General features: G+C 50.0%; 1 protein-coding gene across 1 annotated transcript in view; it reads right to left on the minus strand.

Moving 5' to 3' along the window:
* IFFO2 (intermediate filament family orphan 2) overlaps positions 1 to 19001 on the minus strand; it is a gene marked incomplete at its 5' end in the record, with an annotated part of 52583 nt that overhangs the window by 3910 nt on the left and 29672 nt on the right. The window contains 4 exons of the mRNA XM_007935638.1: positions 6104 to 6243; positions 7545 to 7685; positions 8880 to 8975; positions 10181 to 10241. Of these exons, the coding sequence (XP_007933829.1) occupies positions 6104 to 6243; positions 7545 to 7685; positions 8880 to 8975; positions 10181 to 10241 (438 nt within the window). The remainder of the gene's footprint in view (positions 1 to 6103; positions 6244 to 7544; positions 7686 to 8879; positions 8976 to 10180; positions 10242 to 19001) is intronic.

Here is a 19001-nt window from a genome sequence, read left to right on the forward strand (position 1 = left end):
CAGTAAATCAGTGGCAGAAAAGGGTGTGGTTCCTGAGTCTCCAGGTTCCCATCCCAAAGCTCTCCCTACTGCCTACACTCCTTCCCTCAACTCCTTCGTGGATCCTCCTGGGTATTGCTCCCAAAGGTCAGACGATGGACAGGATTAGGAACCTATGAACAGGGCCCAAGAGGACATACTGATAAAAACCTGCCCAGAAGGCTCCCTGCAGCCAGGCCACACTGAGTCCCTGCCTACAGCAGTTCCTGCTGGAGCCTGTAGGTGGCTCTGTGAGCCCAGGTACCAGAACTGGGGGATGGGGGGACACACTGCCCCCACTGCTAGCCAGAGCTTAAGTCCCTGGGGTCCACCCATCACCACATTACATACTCAACTCCTGACTTCACTTCCTTTTCAGTGTCTGGAGTCTGCAGGAAACGACAGCTGAGGGAAAGGACAGGAAGATGGACAAGGGAAGGGGCACGGATGAGGACTCCCTTGATAAATCTGCAGTGGGCTGCGGAGGTGGGGTAGCCAGGGAGGCAGAGAAAGTAGCAAATGCCTCCTCTCTTCCTGATCTGAAGCCCAAGCAATCAATTTTGATGAAAACAAAACAGTTCGAACATGGGTGCATTATTCAAAAACTCCCCAAGAACTGGCCTAGGGCCAGTCTCTCCTTGTCTCTCAGCGCATAGCAAGCGCAGACGACACGGGGAGAGGCCAGGGTGACCTGGGGTGGGGTAGCACAGCAGGGTGGGTATGTGATGGGGAAATGTTTTTTCTCAACTTCACAACCAGATAAATCTAATCGGATACTGACTCATTTCAGACCTGTCAACACACACCCGTTTCTACAGCATCTGTCCTTGGCTTGACTGGGGGCTGAACGCTCCCTCGTCCCCACAGAAGCATCTGCTGGTGGAGCCCCTCTTCAGAACTCCCTGTACTCGACTCTCAGGATGTGTCCCTTCGCTGGTCAGCTTAGGGATTCCCTGGTGACTTTATAAAAATGGCGGGCAAGGATTTCTTCAGAGAAGTCCATTAATTCCACCAAACGAACTCAGCCTTGGGTCTCTGGAGCTGAACAAGCCTATCTTAGGCTCAGGGATGCCTAGAGAAAATCTAGACCCACTGGTCCTTTTCAAAATCCCCTCTTTGTTCATTAACGAAAGATGAGAACATGAGGTTCTGGGGTGATGTTGAAAGATGAATCAAGAGCATGCTGTTAAATGCCACTGACTCAGTTCCGAGTCACAGGGACCCTGTGTATAACAGAGCTAAACTCTGCACAATCCTCACAATCATCGCCTTGCTTAAGCCCTTCATTGCAGCCACTGTGTCAATCCATCTCTTGAGGGTCTTCCCATTTTTCACTGACCCTCTACTTTACCAAGTGTGATATCTTTTCCAGGGAATGGTCCTTTCTGACAGTATAACCAAAGGAGGTGAGACGAAGTCTGGCCCTTCTCGCTTCTAAGGAACATTCTGGCTGTACTTCCTCCAAGACAGATTTCTTTGTTCTCTGGCAGTCCATGGTATATTCAATATTATTCGCCAACACCACAATTCAAATGCATCAACTTTTCTGCGGTCTTCCTTATTCATTGTCCAGCTCTCACATGCTTATGAAAACAAAACAAAACAAAACAAAAAAACGAAACTCACTGCCCTGGAGTCAGATCTGACTCACAGTGACCCCTCCTTGGGTTTCTGAGGCAGTATCACTAGGGAAGTAGATTGCCCAATCTTCCTTCCAAGAAGTGGCTGGTGGGTTTGAACCATCAGCCTTCTGATTAGCAGTCAAAAGCCTTCGGCACTACACCACCAGAGGCAACTGAAAATGCCGTGGCTTGGGTCAGGCACACCTTAGTCTTCAAATGGATGTCTTTGCTCTTTAACACTTAGAAGAGTCATTTTTAGCAGATTTGCCCAATGCAATACATCATTTGATTTCTTGACTGCTGCTTCCAGAGGCATTGACTATGGATCCAAGTAAAATTTAAATCCTTTCTCCATTTATCATGATGTTGCTTATTGGTCCAAGTTGTGAGGATTTTTGTTTTCTTTATGTTGAGGTGTAATCTATACTGCAGACTGTAGTCTTTGATCTTCATCAGTAAGTGCTTCAAATCATCTTCACTTTCAGCAAGCAAGGTTGTGCCATCTGCATATCACAGGTTGTTAATGAGTCTTCCTCCAACCCTGATGCTGCATTTTTCTTCATATAGTCCAGCTTCTTGGATTATTTGCTAGCATACAAATTGAGTAAGTATGGTGAAAAGATACAATCCTGACACAGACCATTCCTGATTTTGAACCATGCAGTATTCCCTTATTCTGTTCAAATGACTAGAGAACAACTGGTAGGGAATCTAAGGGTTCTGTATATGACCTTCAAATAGCAAACCCTTTAAATACAGCTCCCTATCTCAGTTCTGTCAAGAGGATGGTGAGTAGGATAAAGTCCTAGGCAAAAGAACTCCCATCTGCACCTGGTTCCTACTTCTGCCCACAACTATTGGTCTCCCAATGAATCAGCCAGGCTCAGTTGGCAAAGGGACCAGGACAGGGACAGTGTGCAGAGGAGGTAGAAGACAGACATCTCTTCCAAGCATGAAGACATTGGTGTAGAGGACAGAGCACTGGACCAAGAGTTGGGAGATACGGTTTTGTCACAAGCTCCTGTGTGCCCTTAGGCAAGTCCCCGCCCCTCTCTGAGCCTTAAGACAAGGAAGGAGTTGGAGCAGGTGATCTTCAGACTCTGTAATACTAAATACAAAGTCCCAGAGCTTTGTAGAAGAGCTATGTGTCCAGGCTTTTGAAATGAATATAATGTTAGGGGACCTGCTAACAGGAGTATGTCCTCTCTGGAGGGTTCTAGGAGGTGTTGTCTGGGCTCAGGAGAGCCAAGGATTCCAATCTAGCCCTGCTGTCAGAAACCAGGACTACAGGGAAAGAACCCAGGCCATAAAGCTCACTCAGCCCTGAGGCCCTGAAGCAGGAGTGAGGGGTGAGATGGAGGTGAGGGGTGCGAAGAATGGAGGCCTAGGGGAAAGCTGAATTTTGGGATCCAAGTATCAATTGTAAGGGACTCCAGAAACAGAGCAGGCAAGAGTAGGCTGATGGACTGGTATACCATGCAATCCTCAACCTGTACGACTATGAGACCAAAAGAACTAGATGGTACCCGGCTATCACAGTCAACCACTCAGAGAGGGATTTATTAGGAGATCCTGGATAGAGTGAGAGAACAATGTGAAACAAAACTCAAAATCATTTAAAAAATAAAGGACCAGGTTTGCTGGTGTGATAGAGCCTGGTGGAACCCCTGAGACTATGGATCTTAACTGCCCTTCAGGTCTGGAATTGAACCCAATCCTGTGGCTTCCAGCCAAACAAAAGACAGGTAAACATTTACATTAGGTAGAGACACCCCTTGGAGAGATCAATCATGGGAGAATAGAAGGGCTGTGTATGCACAGGGAGACAGCTCAGGAGGCAGGAGTGCATAGAGGGAAGGACACAAGGAAGAGGTAACTATGAGGAGGAAATGGGAAGGGAGTTGTTGCATTGTGGGAAATTTCAGTCAATGTCATGAGACAGTGTATGTGAGCTGCTGTATGGAAAGGGAATTTGCTCTGCAAACTTTCACCCAAATCACAATTTTAAAAAAAAGAGAGAGAGCAGGCTGATGGGCCCCAGGGAAGGGCTGGCCCCACAGACCCAGTACCAGTTCTCCCCTTTGACTCACAACCCTTACGCAGTAGCTGTTACCTCTCCCCTCTCCCATCTTCAACATTAGGGTATATTAGGACAGGATATGGATTATAGTTAAAGATGAGTCAGGATTCAGAGCATGGCTTTGAATAAGCCAAGGCCACACTGCCATCCCTGCCCCAGGTATACCATATCCAGTGATGTTCAGGTTAAGCAGCAGCTCTTGGGGTGGGGGGTGGGGGACTGATTTGTAGTATTTGCTATTACCCACTACAGCCAATTTTAAGATGCTAATATGACATCACTGAACTTGGAGTGGGAAGAGATGCACACAACCCCTGATCATACCCAGTCCAGACTCAGTCACTGACCCGGGCAGCATTACAAAGTGAGAGAACTGGGCAGACAGGCTGAGGGCTGAATCTCAGTTTTGCCATGGATCAGCTGTGTGGTCTTGGCCAAGTTGCTTCCTTGTGCGGAGGCTCAGCTCTTTTATCTTCAAAGTGGGGGTGATAAGCTCTATCTCCTGAGTTGATGATCTGGAGTCGGGGTCACATTGGGGAGCACCCTGCTTATGGAGGACGCTCAGTGATAGCCAGGAGCCCTTCCTAGGCTGGAGTGGCCAGTGTGGTGGAATCTACCACACGGATCAGCTCAACTGTCCCACCACAGGGAAACTAGCGGCAGAAGTCTAAGACTTGATTAAGAATAGTCCACAAATGTAGTATACCCAAGACCATGTATAGGGTTGGCAGACAATGGTCCTATCAGTGTATCTGTATGATCTGTAAGAATTCCCAGGTGTAAAGTAGAGCTGACAAGGGACAAGGTTGTAGTCACTTCTTGGTCACAGCCAGCTACCCAGAGGGACTGAGTAGTTGAACCTGTGGGCTCGGGACCACTGTCACAGGGGACATCAAGCTCAATTGGCATAACATACTACACAAAATGTTGTTCCACCTCCTACTTTGGCAAGTAGTGACTGGGATCTTAAAAGTTTGCAAGCAGCCATCTATATACCATGATGGGTCTCTCCTTGTCCAGAACAAAGAAGAATGAAGAAAACCAAAGATTCATGGAAAGAATTGGTCCTAGCGACTGGTACACCATGTGATCCTCAGCTTATATGACTATGAGACCAGAACTAGATGGTGCCTGGCTACCACTGTCAACCACTTGGAGGGGGATCTATGTAGGAGATCCTGGATAGAGAGGGAGAACAATGTGGAACAAAACTCAAAATCATTTGGAGAAAAAAAGGGGGGGGGGGGACTAGGTCTGCTGGTCTGATAGAGCCTCAGTGGAACCACTGAGACTATGGCCCCTAGCTGCCCTTCAGGTCTGGAATTGAACCCACACCTGTGGCTTCCAGCCAAACAAAAGACAGGCATATGAGTTGAACATTTACCTGACATAGATACACTCCTTGGAGAGAACTATCATGGGAGAAAGAAGGGCTGCTTATGCACAGGGAGACAGCTCAGGGGGCAGGAGCACATGGAGGGATGGACACAGGGAAGAGGTAATTATCGGGAGGAAGTGGGAGGGGAGCTGTTGCATTGGGGTAAATTGTAGTCAATGTCATGAGACAAAGTGTATGTGAACTGCTGTATGGAAAGTAAATTTGCTCTGTAAATTTTCACCCAAATCTCACACACACACACACACACACACACACAGAGAAAAGAATAGTCCACAAATGTGACCACCACTACCATTACCTTTGTCCCTGGGTGATGCAAACAGTTAATGTGCTCAGCTGCCAAAAGGCAGGAGGTTCGCATTCACCCAGAGGCACCTTGGAGGAAAGGCCTGGCAATCTACTTCCAAAAAATCAGCCACTGAAAACCCTATGGAGCACAGTTCTCCTCCAGCACACACAGGTCTTGCAGTAACCATGAACAATGTGACCCTCTCTGGATTCATGAAGTCACCAGGCACAGCAACTTCTAAACATGACCAGGGAGGGAGCAGCCCAGCCCCTTCTTCTCATGGGAGAGAACAGACCCTCCCCTGACTGAAGCAACTCCCTCCTCCCACCTCTGCTGTGTCCTTCTGCTGCCTTTAAAGAAGCTTTCCAAGGGATAGGAGAGAGGTAGACAGGTAACATAAAGGGCCCTGGCAACCTGAAGAGCACCCACTGTGCCCAGAGGTGGCTGCCACTAACCTGACAACTGTGCTGTAGGCTCAGTGAGGCCTGATCGACTCAATTTTTCAAGAATAGCTGCAAATGTGAAATTTCCCAAATTCTAAATATTGTAAATGAACCTCAGTTATTTGAGGGCACTGTGCTGGTGAAACAAACGCACCTGTAGCAAACGCAGCCCAGCCCACCAGTTGCTGCCCCTGCCTTAGTGATTGGGGAAGGGGGTGTGGATGGGAGAAGTGCTGGGGCCAGGGCACTCACAGCTGGTTGAACATGCGCTTCATCTCATCTGTGATGTTCATGGAGCCGACCTCGTCATCAGAGAACCGGTTCACTTCTCCGTCCTGCTCAGAGATGTCATCGTCTGAAGCCGCCTTCCGCTCTTTCTTTTTGGGGACCACCTGAGCCAGAAAGGAAGAGATCATGGTAACTGGGAGGCTCTGCTGGGATACAGGTGGGGGCGGCCATTGAGGAAGGGAGCCGGCATCCCACGGGCAGATGGAGCGTGGCTCGGGCCAGCCACTGGCAGGAAAGATGCACAGGTCCTCTACGAAGCAGGTGGCGTTAGTGGGAAGCGTGAGGTGGGGAGGACATGCAGGATGGAGGACATGGACGGCCCGGACCCTTCCCCTGCCCTGGGAGGCCTGCTGGTTGGGCTCACCCTTCACCAGAGAAGCAAGAGCAGGCCAGACAGGATGCAGAGCCCCCTGGGATGTCGCAGAGCCAGCCAGAGAGACAGCCCTCACAGAGGCTGAGACCACTCCGTGCTCCCCAGAGCCCTTTTGCTCACATGCAAAGGCAACGGGCAGCACCAAGGAACATCAAGCTTCCACTCCAGGCAGACAAGACACTAGCAAACAGCTGCTGAATTATCCTCCTGCTTCCCAGCAGGGGGCAGCAAAAAGGCACGAGGGGAGAAAAAGACCCAAGAAGCCCACATCTTGCCCAGCTACATCCAAGGTCACACATTTAAAGCGACAACACACCTCATGGACCTGGGCTCAAGCAAAAGCCAGACTACAACCCAAAACTCAAGATGCAGCCTTCCAAGAATGGCACGTGCCCTTTGGTCAGCTGAAGTGGGAGGGCAGACTTTCTTTCAGGGACATACACACTTTCACATTAGGGCAGGGGCAACAGAGAGATGCTCAGTGAGAACGAAAATAGTTGCCAACAGCTCCTCCTCGGAATTCTGAGGTCACCTGTCAGGGCTCATGCCAGCTCACCCAGTTCTCCTCAGAGCCTGGCCAAGGCTCCCCAACTGGGGTGATGATGCCCAGTTCTGGCTCCCAGAAGGGGCCAGAAGCAGGGCAGGCAGCACGGTGTGAGGCAGAAGAATGAGCATCAGAAGGTCAGGAGACCTGAGTTCTAATCCTGACTCTGCCACTTCCCTCCTATAACATACACGCGTCAGGTCACCCCTCTGTGCCTCAGTCTCCATGGCCACAGGATGAAGCAGTCAGACTAGATCATGGAGTCAGAGTCAGAGGGACTACGCTGTCCAGGGGTTCTATGTTTCTATGCTTCCTGGTTCTATGTTCTCCGAGGGAGGCCAAAAGGGGGTAAATGCTACCTCTTGGGGAAAGGAAGTGAGCAGAGTGTCGGGAATAAAGGGCTGGCCAGGCAGGAGTCGAGGCCAGGGCTGCTGTGGGAGGGGCAGTGGCGGGTAGTGGGCACTGGTGAGCAGGGTGACCCTATTCACCTGGAAGATCTTGGACACGTCTTCCGAGTTCCGCTGCTGTGCGACATCGCACAGCTTGGCTGTGATATCGATTCGGCGGCAGATGTCCATGTCCACCTTCATGGCCTTTTCTTGGATCTTTGTGTCCAGGTCTGTCATGGGCTGCAGGGAGGACAGCAGGGGGGATTACATGAGCAAGGAGTGGAGCAAGGATGAGGGGGTGAGCAGGTGGGGAGCTGTCCCCAGGCTCCTGGTGGTGGGCAGCCCAGAGTCCAAGGGAGCCCTGAGCTTCTTGTAGCATGAAGGGTGGGTCAACAGCACTCAGGCTGCAGAGTGGGTAAGAAGTGGGCCTTGGAGGCTAAGGGCTTTGTCAGCCAATGAACAATGTGAAACCACATTTGCTGGTCTCCCTAGGGCTGGAAGGCATCCTCTCTGCAGATACAGAGTCAGTGTTTATTTTGTTAAAGCAAAGAAAAAAGAAAGACAACTCACACCTTAGAAAGACTGCCCTCTTTTTCCAACCTGCAGCCCAACTTGTCCCCTACACAGAGGTGCCTGCCGAAGCAGCTCTCTCTCCTGGATCCTCCCATGGCTGACAGCAGGGGGTCAGCTATGATGGGTGGGTCCCCTTGATCCAACTGAGGGGAAGCCAGGTGGCCTCCACCTGAGGAGGCTCCCTCCAACCACACCCAGCCCCACACAGTCCCTCAGCACCAGGAGCCAAGCCAGGCAGTCACCCCAACTGCTTCTCCTTTCTGCCCACTGAACGAAGGTGGCAGGAAACCCAGGTCCCTGGCAGGAAGGAAATCTTCGTTGCCAACAGCCCCCCACCACACAGTTCTCAGAGGGTCCCTGAAGTGTTAAAGGACACACACTGGCCTTGATCGACATTCCAAAGCAGCCCGGCTGAAGGCCACTAGGCCTGGAGCCTCTTGGGCTACAGAGACTGGACCTGAGGTCTCCCTCACCCCCAGAGTGGGCCCCGGCCTGCCAGTCCCCCCCTTCACTATGCCCAGACATGGAGGCCACCAGTCACCACCCACCCTCATCAATGGCGAGCTGGGAAGGAGTCCGACAGAACACACACAGACCATCAGAGGAGCCCTGGGGAGGGCGGGATGGGTTAAGCGGCAGATTAATGCATCTCTACTCAGACCAAGGGGAAGCAGAAGGGGGGGGGGGGGCAGGAGGAGGGCGCCTGGTCTCTGATGCATCCATCATCCTCACGGTCAAACGCAGCAGCCAGGATTCTAACTAGAAGCCGAGCTCTGGCCACCTCGGAGTGAATGAAGCATTTTGCATGATGGGGATAGGGGTGGGGTCATGACGCTTGAGGTGGCAGCCGATGGCACTTACATCACTCATGAGCCCCTTAAACACCACCAGCTCGGCTTTGAGCCGCTCAATCTTCTCGTTCATCTCCTCCTGGATGGCTTCCGCCTCCTGTGCCGCCTGCAGAGATGGAGATGGGAGGCCTTAGGGAGGCGGGGCATCCTGAAGGGTGAGGGTACTGGACACCTGGGTCCAGAGACTGGATGCCTGATGTCCAACCTCCATGCCTGGGAACAGGCTACCCAGGTCTTCTCCGAGGCTGGCTTCCCACTGAGCTGAGCCCTACCAACTACAGGGCACTGCTCAGCCAAAAACCACTCTTCCAAGGATTATTCACTGCACATAAAAATCCATAGCAAATATTAAGAGAAAAAGAGTACGTTTGTGAAACAAGTGGTTCCAGCACATTAAAGTATTGGGTCGACTGATGTGAGATTGCCAGAATTTGACCATTTCTGATCTCAGACAATGACTACGTCGTGTGTTTCAATGTCATATATGCATCTAGAGTGGGGGTGTGTTAGCATCGGAAACACTGCCGGGCTATACACCAATTTACCAACTAGGGAAGGGAGCAAAAGAGGGGATTTTTATTCTCTTTACTGTGCTTTGCTGAATTTCCAAATATCTGACTGTGAATGTATTATTTTTTTAAAGGCATTTTTATTACTCAAGAAGAGAGGACATTTTTTCTTTTCCTTCTCTACATCTATATTATTTGAATCTACCTCAATTTTTTTTTAAGATAAAATCTTTAAATATCAAAAAGTAATTAAAAAAAAAAATTTTGAAGAGCCTTTCATGCCTTCTCACGGGATTGTTACTCTTGTCCTCAACTGACTGAGAGGAAATCAGAGGCTGAGCAGGTGAGGGGCAGTGCTCAGAGCACCCACAGGGAGTGAGCAGCAGAGCCCAGAACCCAGGGCTGATGAGGCGGAGCAGCCGGGAGGGCCCTCAACGGCTGCCATGGGGAGTCCACGGGGGCTGGGCACCCGGCTGTTAACACGGCCACCTGTCCTATCCCAGGTATTCAGCCACGAGTCATCCAGCAAGCTGGGGGCAGCACTGGGACTCAGACTCAGGAGTCCCAAGCCCCATGTGCAAGCTTTTCTGCAACACTATGCTGTCCATTCCCAGTACCACAGTGGGGGAACAGGAAACAGACTCTTGGCTCCATAAAGGATAGACTGAGGTACCAAGAGGTGATGTAGAGGTACACACTGGGCTGGGAATCGACTCCTGGCCTTGCCCCATGAAGTCTGTGCTGCTTGGCCACACAGGTCTCCCTCATAGCTCTTCTGGTCAGCATCTCTGAGGGCTCTTACCTCCTGAAGTGTGTCCACCATGGTCTGCAGGTTCATGCGCTTGGCAAGCTCCTCCTCCCATCTGCAAGAGGCAAGAAGGACAGGCAATCAGACAGTGACCTCCTTACTTCAGTCTGGCCAGCAGACACAAAGCAAGCACCCACCCTGGGACTATGCTGGGCTGAACAAGGAAGACGCAGGGCTGAGTCCACCCCTGACTGCCACAGAGCCCCCAGTCTAGGGGGCAGGTATGGGTGAGAGGGCAGCCAGGTCAGTATATAACCACAATGGCAACTGTAGCAATGAGTGCCATGTCTCAGGTGTGTGCAATGCTCTGTGGGAAGACAAAGGCGGGAGGGACCACCGCCACCTGTTTTTGTGCAAACTGTAAAGTACCATGCAAATGTTGCTGCCCCTGCCATTGCTGCATAATGCAGTGACAAAGCTGGCCCTCAGAAGCCAGGCTGCAGCAGTCCCATATTTGGGCTCCTCTTTGCACCCACAAGAAATAAACTTACAGCGTACCCTAACCAACACAGCACAGAAATCTCCTACATAGGTATTATTGTCCCATTTCACAGATGAGGAGACTGAGGTTCAGAGAGGTGAAAGATAACACAGCTAGTCAGTGGTGGGGCTAGGATTCACACCTGGGTGTGTTTTATTACATTAAAACAAAAACAACACAAACGGCTCTCATTCATTTAGTGCTTACTATGTGCCAGGCCCACCACCTGCCTCTCAGTCTATTGTACTGCGGTGGCCTGTGTGTTGCTGTGACGCTGGAAGCTATGCCATCAGTATTTCGAATACCAGCAAAGTCACTCATGGTAGACAGGTCTCAGCAAAGCTTCCAGACTAAGGCAGACAAAGAAGGCCTGGAAATCTACTTCTGAAAATCAGCCAATGGAAAGCTTATGGCTCACAGCAGAATTCTGTCTAATATAGTGCTGAAAGATGAACCCCCTCAGTCAGAAGGCAACAATGGAATCCAGCACGTGGTGATCATGAGGATGGCACCAGACAGAGCAGTCACTCTGTTCTACATCATGAGCTGAAGTCAAGGAGGAAAGAAAGTAACAAAATAACAAATGTGCCAGGCACTATTCCAAGGGCTTTCCATGTTAGACCTTGCTCAGACACACACTGGCTGGAGCTGAGCAGGGAAGGATGAAGAGCAGACAGCGCGAATGGCGTCGCAGTGTATCTCAGCCTCCACTGGGGTGGAAGCAGCCCCCTGGGATTGAATGATAATAACTAGGTCAACCGTAACCATATAAACTCATCTTTATTGAGCACTTACTTTGTACCAGATACTGTTGTACAGAGTCCCTGGGTGGTGTAAATGGTTAAGAATTCAGTTGCTAAATAAATAGACTGGGATCTTAAAAGCTTGCAAACAGCCATCTAGACGCAATGATGGGTCTCCCCTCATCCAGAGCAAAGAAGAATGAAGAAAACCAAAGATGCATGAAACAATTAGCCCAAGGGACTGGTCTACCATGTGAGAAGCCCGTATGACAATGAGACCAGAAAAACTTGATAGTGCCCGGCTACAACTGTCAGCTACTCGGAGGGGGATCTATGTAGGAGATCCTGGATAGAGTGGGAGGACAATGTGGAACAAAACTCAAAATCATTAAAAAAAAAAGGGGGGGGGGGACCAAGTTTGCTGGTCTGATAGAGCCTGGTGGAACCCCTGATACTATGGCCCCTAGCTGCCTTTCAGGTCTGGAATTGAACCCACTCCTGTGGCTTCCAGTCAAACAAAAGACAAGCATATGAGCATATGAGCTACATTAGGTAGATACACTCCTTGGAGAGAGCAATCATGGGAGAATAGAAGGGCTGTGTATGCACAGGGAGACAGCTTGGGGGAGAAGGACAGGAGTGCATGGGAAGGAAGGACACAGGGAAGAGGTGGCCATGGGAAGGAAGTGGAAGGCAAGCTGTTGCATTGTTGGAAATTGCAGTCAATGTCATGAGACAAAGTATATGTGAACTTCTGTATGGAAGATGAATTTGCTAAGGAAACTTTCACCCAAATCACAGTAAAATTTAAAAAAGAAGAAAAGAAGATTTCAGTTGCTGAATAAAAGGTCAGTGGTTTGAATCCACCCCGAGGCACCTCAGAGGAAAGCCCTGGTGATGTGCTTCCAATAGGTCAGAGCCATGAAAACCTTATGAGTGCAATTCTACTCTGATACACACAGGGCCGCCATGAGTCAAAGCTGATTCGAAGGCAACTGGGTCTTTTTTTTTTTTTGGTTAACTATTATACATGAAGGAGCCCTGGTGGCACAGTGGTTAAAGCACTTGGCTGCAAACTAAAAGGTCGGCAGTTCAAACCCACCAACTACTCTGTGGGAGAAAGATGAAGCAGTCTGCTTCTGTAAAGATTTATAGCCTTGGAAACCCTATGGAGCAGTTCTACTCTGTCCTATACAGTCACTATGAGTCATTCAACTCAACAGCAATGGATTTAGTTTTTTGTTTTGGCTATACATGAAGTAATTCAATCCTTGCAGCAATCCTATGGTGTAAGTACTATTTTATCTCCGTGTTACGGTTCAAGAATGCAAGGCACAGAGTCATGTGCCAAGGTCAGGACAAGGAAGGGAACCCAGGCAGTGAGTGCTCTTACCCATCTCCCCGCATTCCCTGGACCCAGGAACCATCTAAGCCCAGAGGCCTTAACCCGACTCTATTTATGCAGGTACTTACCCTCCCATTCCCACCCCTACCCCTCCCCAGACGAAGCTAGGGCCGGTTCCTTCTCTCCTTCCATCCTGGGGCAAACAGACAAGCTTCTCTCTTTCCTCAGCCGCTGCCACCCTTCTGACAGAGCCTCGGAGCAGGGAGATCTGGAAACCTTTTAGGATGTTGTCCGGGCCAGCTAAAAATAGGCCAGAGGGGAGGAATGGATGAAGAGTCGGTTACGTCACCAGCTTTTGGAAACAAGAGAAAACGATACTGTTTGCACACACAGAGGAAAATTCCTCCTCTCTCCCACACGGCCCAGCCAGGGTTCCCGGAGGACGTACCGCCCCCTTTCCCTTTGCCTGGTTCTCTGAACATCACTGCCAGGCTAGCTGCTGGGGGCTTGGGTTCTACGGTCCAGAGCCAAGAGGGCAATGAGACTGGGGCTGGGGCTGACGCCAGGAATGAAGGGTGATGAAGGGTAGAGAAGGTATGTTGTTGTTGTTGTTGTATGCCGTCAAGTCAGACCCGACTCATAGTGACCCCTCCTTGGGTTTCTGAGGCAGTATCACTATGGAAGTAGATTGCCCCATCTTCCTCCGAGGAGTGGCTGGTGGGTTTGAACTGCCAGCCTTCTGGTTAGCAGTCAAGTGCCTTAGGCACTATGCTACCAGAGCTCCCAGAGAAGGTATAGAAGAGGCTAAGGAGAGAGGCAGTGAGAGACCCCTCATTGTACAGATAGGGAAATCAAGGCCCAGAGTGTACAAGTAATTTGCATTCCCCCGCCCCAAAAATAAAAAACCAAACTCCTTGCTGTTGAGTTGGATCCAACTCATAGTGACCCCTCCTTGAGTTTCTGAGGCAGTATCTCTACGGAAGTAGACTGCCCGGTCCTCCTTCTTTGAACCTCCAGCCTTCTGGTTAGCAGTCAAATGCCTCAGGCACTATGCCATCAGAGCTCCAAATTTGCCCAAGGTCCCCCAATATGTCACGGGCCAAGACTCAGGCCCCAGACTACCTCTCACTCAGAAGGGCAGGCCCAATGTAGGGGACAAGAATCCCAAGAGAGGAGAAGTTTGCAGGCCACCTCGCCCTGCCCAGCAGCATGGGGCATCTGAGGCTTTCCTCCAGGGAGGCACAGGCCAGGAGCACAGGTCCCGAGCTGAATCATCTCTCCTGGCTGAGCTGCTCTGCTGGAGGAAGGGGACTTGATTACATAGGTGCTGAGCAGAGTGAGGGCCTAGGAGAGGCTGAGTGTGGCACTGGCTGCAGCCTGGCTTCTGGACCAGCCTCACCACTTGTCTTGCAGCAACAGTGGGAGCAGCAGAGAAGGGGGCAACAAGGGGTGAGGATTAACATGCTTTCTCCCTCAGAGTCAGGTAGAGGGTACCCAAGGACATCTCACTGACACATACATCCAGTCCCCAGATACCCCAATAGGTTCTTTGATCAACTTTCTCATGAGGAAGGTGGGGTAGAAGTCAGCACACTCATTGTAAAGACTGGGAAAATGAGGCCCAGAGAGGGAAAGCTACTTGCCCAAAGTCAACTCACGAACACGAGCCTAAAGCTTTGGATTTTCAGACATATCAACAGCAGCAGCAACCATTTATTAATGAGCACAGACAGATTGGGCCCCATGCACTAGGCTCAGTGCCTTGTTCCCATTTATTATCTGTCCCGTTATGAATTAGTAACCCAAATCTATTTTGCAAATGAGGAAGTTAAGGTTCAGAGAGGTGAAGTAACTTGTCTAAGCTAGGAAGCAGGGAGCTAGGACTCAAACCTAGGTTGGTCTGAATCTAACCCATGCTGTCTGTCAAGCAGCATGCCTCAAACTGTAATGTTCACCCGAATCACGTGGGGATCTCGTTAACATGCAGACCCTGATTCAGCAGGTCTGGGGCGGGGCAGAAGCCACACTTCTAATAAGCTTCCCAGGGTGACTGGGTTCCCATGCAGCTGGGCGGCAGACGGTACTGTGAGTGGTGAGGCTCTGAAAGACCACACGATCCAGTCTCTCCACCTTCACCCCACCCTCCTGCCACCCAAGCTGCGCATTCTGCACACACCCCACGCCTCGCTAGTGTTGACTGAACCGCATCCCAGCAGATGAGCTTGTATAAAGGATTTCATGGGCATCTCATTTCCAAAGCCAGGCTGGGTGGGTAGCCGGCTGGCCTGCTCCCAGGACACCAAGCAGGGACCCTTGCATGTTGATAGCAGCTGGCCTGACAGCCTGAGCCTGCTGCTCACACTGACCTCCCTCCTAGCAGCAGCAGGGAAAACCTGGCTCCATCAACCCTGATGTTGACGGTGCAGAAAAGCTTTGCCCTTCAGCTGCTCTGGCTGCCTGGGGTGAAAGGATGGGTGATGTGTTTCTTAAGGCGTTCCAGACACCTTGCATTCCTTGCAATTCAGCCCAGAGGGAGGGAGCTGTCAGCCTAACCAAAAACTGGTCAACTGAGTTGTTGGCTTGAAATGCCAACACCTGCTTCCCAGACGCAATCCTTTCCCCTGACCTGGATCTGCCCACAAAGAGTAAGATTTCAGGAGAGTAGGTGTTTCAGGCAGAGGGAACAGCATGAACAAAGATGGGAGGGTAGGAAGGCATAGGTGAGTAGTCCCATTAGCTGGTGAGAAGGGGATGCAGCTACTAGGGGTCAAGGAGTTTTGTGGGTGTTGCTTCCTTTAAGCCTAATTAGCCTCTGTTGTTGCTGTTCTCAAGTCCAATTCACAGCTGAGCAAATGCACTCAGAGAGGCAAAATGACTTGTCTGAGGTCACTGCTGCTAAAAATGGTAGAGCCTGGATTCAAACCCATGTCTGGCTGAACCCAAACCCTAAGCCCTTGAAGGTGGAAAGAGCTGCTTGAGATGCCTGTGATGGAGATCTAGAAGAGGACTGGGCCTAACAAAGACAACTTTTGTGGCACAAGTTTTCCTCAGCACTCCAGAAACTGTTCTGCCATGTGGAGAGGGGGTTCTTTCTGCTCAAAAAACCCAAGGGTAATATTGCAAGACTTATCACTGGAGAAAATCAGGGTGACATACATCTCCCAACTCTCTGCAGGAGGGTAGGGTCTTTAAATAGGTCTGCTCAGTCACTGCCTCACACGCAGTGGGCTGTGAAGCTCAGACAAACTCCCCTCCTCATTTTACAGGTGAAATAATGAAGGCCCAGAGCAAAAAGGGCCAAAAAGGTCTGAATCACTGAAAGCCATCTCTGCTCACCCTCCAACAGCTCATAAAACTCCCAAATTCTTCTTCCCTTTTCAAACACTGGTTAAGAGAAGGGACCTGCATTGTTCACCTTCTCGGTGCCATTCACCATGTGAGACATCCATGTATACATATAAAAACCAAACCAAACTCACTGCCATTGAGTCGATTCCGACTCATAGCAATCCCCATTGGGTTTCCAAGGAGGTAAATCTATGGAAGTAGATTGCCTAGTCTTGCTTCCATGGAGTGGCCTGGTGGGTTTGAACCACCAACCTTCTGGCCAGCAGCCAGATGCCTTAGTCACTGTGCTACCAGTGCTCCTTATGTATACATATAACATATCACTTAATCCTCCTCTTGAGATCGTTTCCATTTTGTAGATGAAGGAAACAGAGGCTCAGAAGCTAGGTAACTGGTTTCCCCTTCCCTCCCTCCTTCTCAGCCTCCTGAAATACAATCCATTCTTCCAGACTCGTCTTAAATGTCATCTTTTCCCTGTGCTTCTGTGTCCACTTCAATTGCTTTCCCTCCTTGAACTCGTCTGGTCTCTGGCTTGAGCCAGTCAGGCCCCGGGATTCTCCTGGGCAGCTTGACCATCATTGGTATGTCATCACGCACAACTCTCACCCATAGGAGCCAGCCTCTGATACCAGACAGAGTGTGGATCCAGGTGTTCAGGCCCACAGCTTGGCCCGACCACCAGGGTCTGGTGGCCCCAGTGCCAGACACCGTGCCTTCCCCAACCATGGCACTGAGACTTCTTCTCACCCTCCAGCCCCTCCCTGGGAATGCTCTCCCTCACCCCAGCTACAGACACCCTTCAATCACAGCCTCATACACTTGTGGGCTCCTCAGGATGCTTAATCCACAGATGCTCAAGCCAGCCTAGGAGGCAGGTAGGGCGGGTGACATTGGTGATGATGATAATAATAATGAAAATGACCATGCTAATAAAAGAAGCAGCAGCTAACACTTATTGAGTGCTTGCGATGCATTATCTTATTTAAGTCTCATAAAAACCTGGAGGTATTATTGTTAGGTACACTGAGTTGATTTCAACTCATAGCAACCCCATGTGACAGGGTAGAAAGCCCTAAAGGGTTTTCTTGGTTGTAATCTTTATGGGTACAGATTGCCAGGTCTTTCTTCCACAGAGCTGCTGCTTGGTGGGTTTGAACTGCCAACTTTTCAATTTGCAGCCAAGCACTTAACCATTGCACCCCCTTAAGGTAGGGCCCAATATTACTGCACTGATGAAGAGGCCCAAGTACAGAATGATTGAGTAACTTACGTCAAGATCACATGGCTAGGAAGAAGTAGTTGTTTCTCTTTTACAGAGGACATCTCTAAAAGTTAGGGCTGAGAGGGACCAGAGTTCATCTAGTTCAAAGCTCTGAGTGTACAGATAAGGAAACTGAGGCCTAGGAGAGGCACTGTCCAGCCCAGGGTCACACAATGAGTTGACAGCAAAGTGCCCTCCACTGCCCTGACCCAGTCAGAGTTCAGGATAGAGAGGCAGAGAAACGGGAGTCTAAATTCTGACCATCTGTGTGAGCACATTTATCTGCCTCCATCTCTCAGAGGCTTGGTCTCCCCATCTGAAAATGAGACAATGTGTGTGCCTGACATACCCAGAACACTGCTCCCCGTAGTCACTAATGGTCACGTGACTGGCCTGCAGCTCAGGGTCAGCTCCAGTGAAACTGGGGCTGGGACTCAGAGCCCATCTGCTGGCCGGACCTTGCCTTTGCCCTGTGTGACTCTGTCCCCTAAACCCCTTGTACTGACTCTAGTGTTCAAGCCCCCCACTGTCTGGAATGTGGAAATGAATGGGAAACTAGGATCCTAAGGAGGAAGGGGCTGACCCAGAGCAGCCCCAGTGACCCCTAGAATCCTGCCAGGAGTGGTCCACATATGGTGGCAGGGACAGGGTGCTGGGACAGGGGAGGGCAAGCATGGAGGTGAGGCCTCAGTGCCCACACTAAATGGCAGGAAAACCCAATCAAGAGTTCCAGGAGTCAGAGGTTGCATATGTGGGCAGGCAAGCAGCCAGGTGAAGCACTCCAGCATCCATCTCAGAAGTCTGGAGGCACCTGTGCCCAGATGGGGCAAGGAGGAACAAGGGGGGAAGACCCCTGTTCTAGAAGGGAAAAGAGGGGCCCAGAGGAGGAGCTGCTATAAGAGTCACTGGAGGAGTCAGATCAAGAGTTGGGCAGAGGCACCGTGGGTTGGTGTCACCCAGTGCAGTAATTCATGGTGTCACCTCCCTCCATGAACCTCCCCTATACCAGACCATACAGAATCCTTAGTGATGTTTATTATCAATACTAATCATAGAATGATATGTGATAATATAGTTGTAAACTGTTAAATGTAATATTCCTTAGATTATATGAGTAATAATAACAAAATGGTAGCATAGTGCCTAAGGCATTTGACTGCTAACCAGAAGGCTGGTGGTTCAAACCCACCAGCCACTCCTCGGAAGGAAGGTTGGGCAATCTACTTCCGTAGTGATACTGTCTCAGAAACCCAAGGAGGGGTCACTATGATTCGGGTTGGACTCTATGGCAAATAACAACAACAACAACACAATTTATTGTAATATCTTTCTACATTGAATTACATTATTAGTTACAATGTATTAGGAACTGAGTAGAAGCCTTTTGTGATTTTCCCCCTTCTTTTCCTTTAATCAAAGAGCTCTGGTGGTGCAGTGCCTCAGACATTTGACTGTTAACCAGAAGTTTGGTGGTTCAAACCCACCAGCCACTCTGCTGAAGGAAGAGTGGGCAATCTATTTCCGTAAAGATTTACCACCTCAGAAACCAAAAGGGGGTCGCTATGAGTCAGAATTGACTTGATGGCAATGCGTTTGGTTTTTTTATATTTTTTTTCCACTTTAATCACTATTTAATT

Source organism: Orycteropus afer, unplaced genomic scaffold (assembly GCF_000298275.1).
Source record: "Orycteropus afer afer isolate SDZICR_OR568_19922 unplaced genomic scaffold, OryAfe1.0 scaffold00031, whole genome shotgun sequence".
Classification (NCBI taxonomy): Eukaryota; Metazoa; Chordata; class Mammalia; order Tubulidentata; family Orycteropodidae; genus Orycteropus; species Orycteropus afer.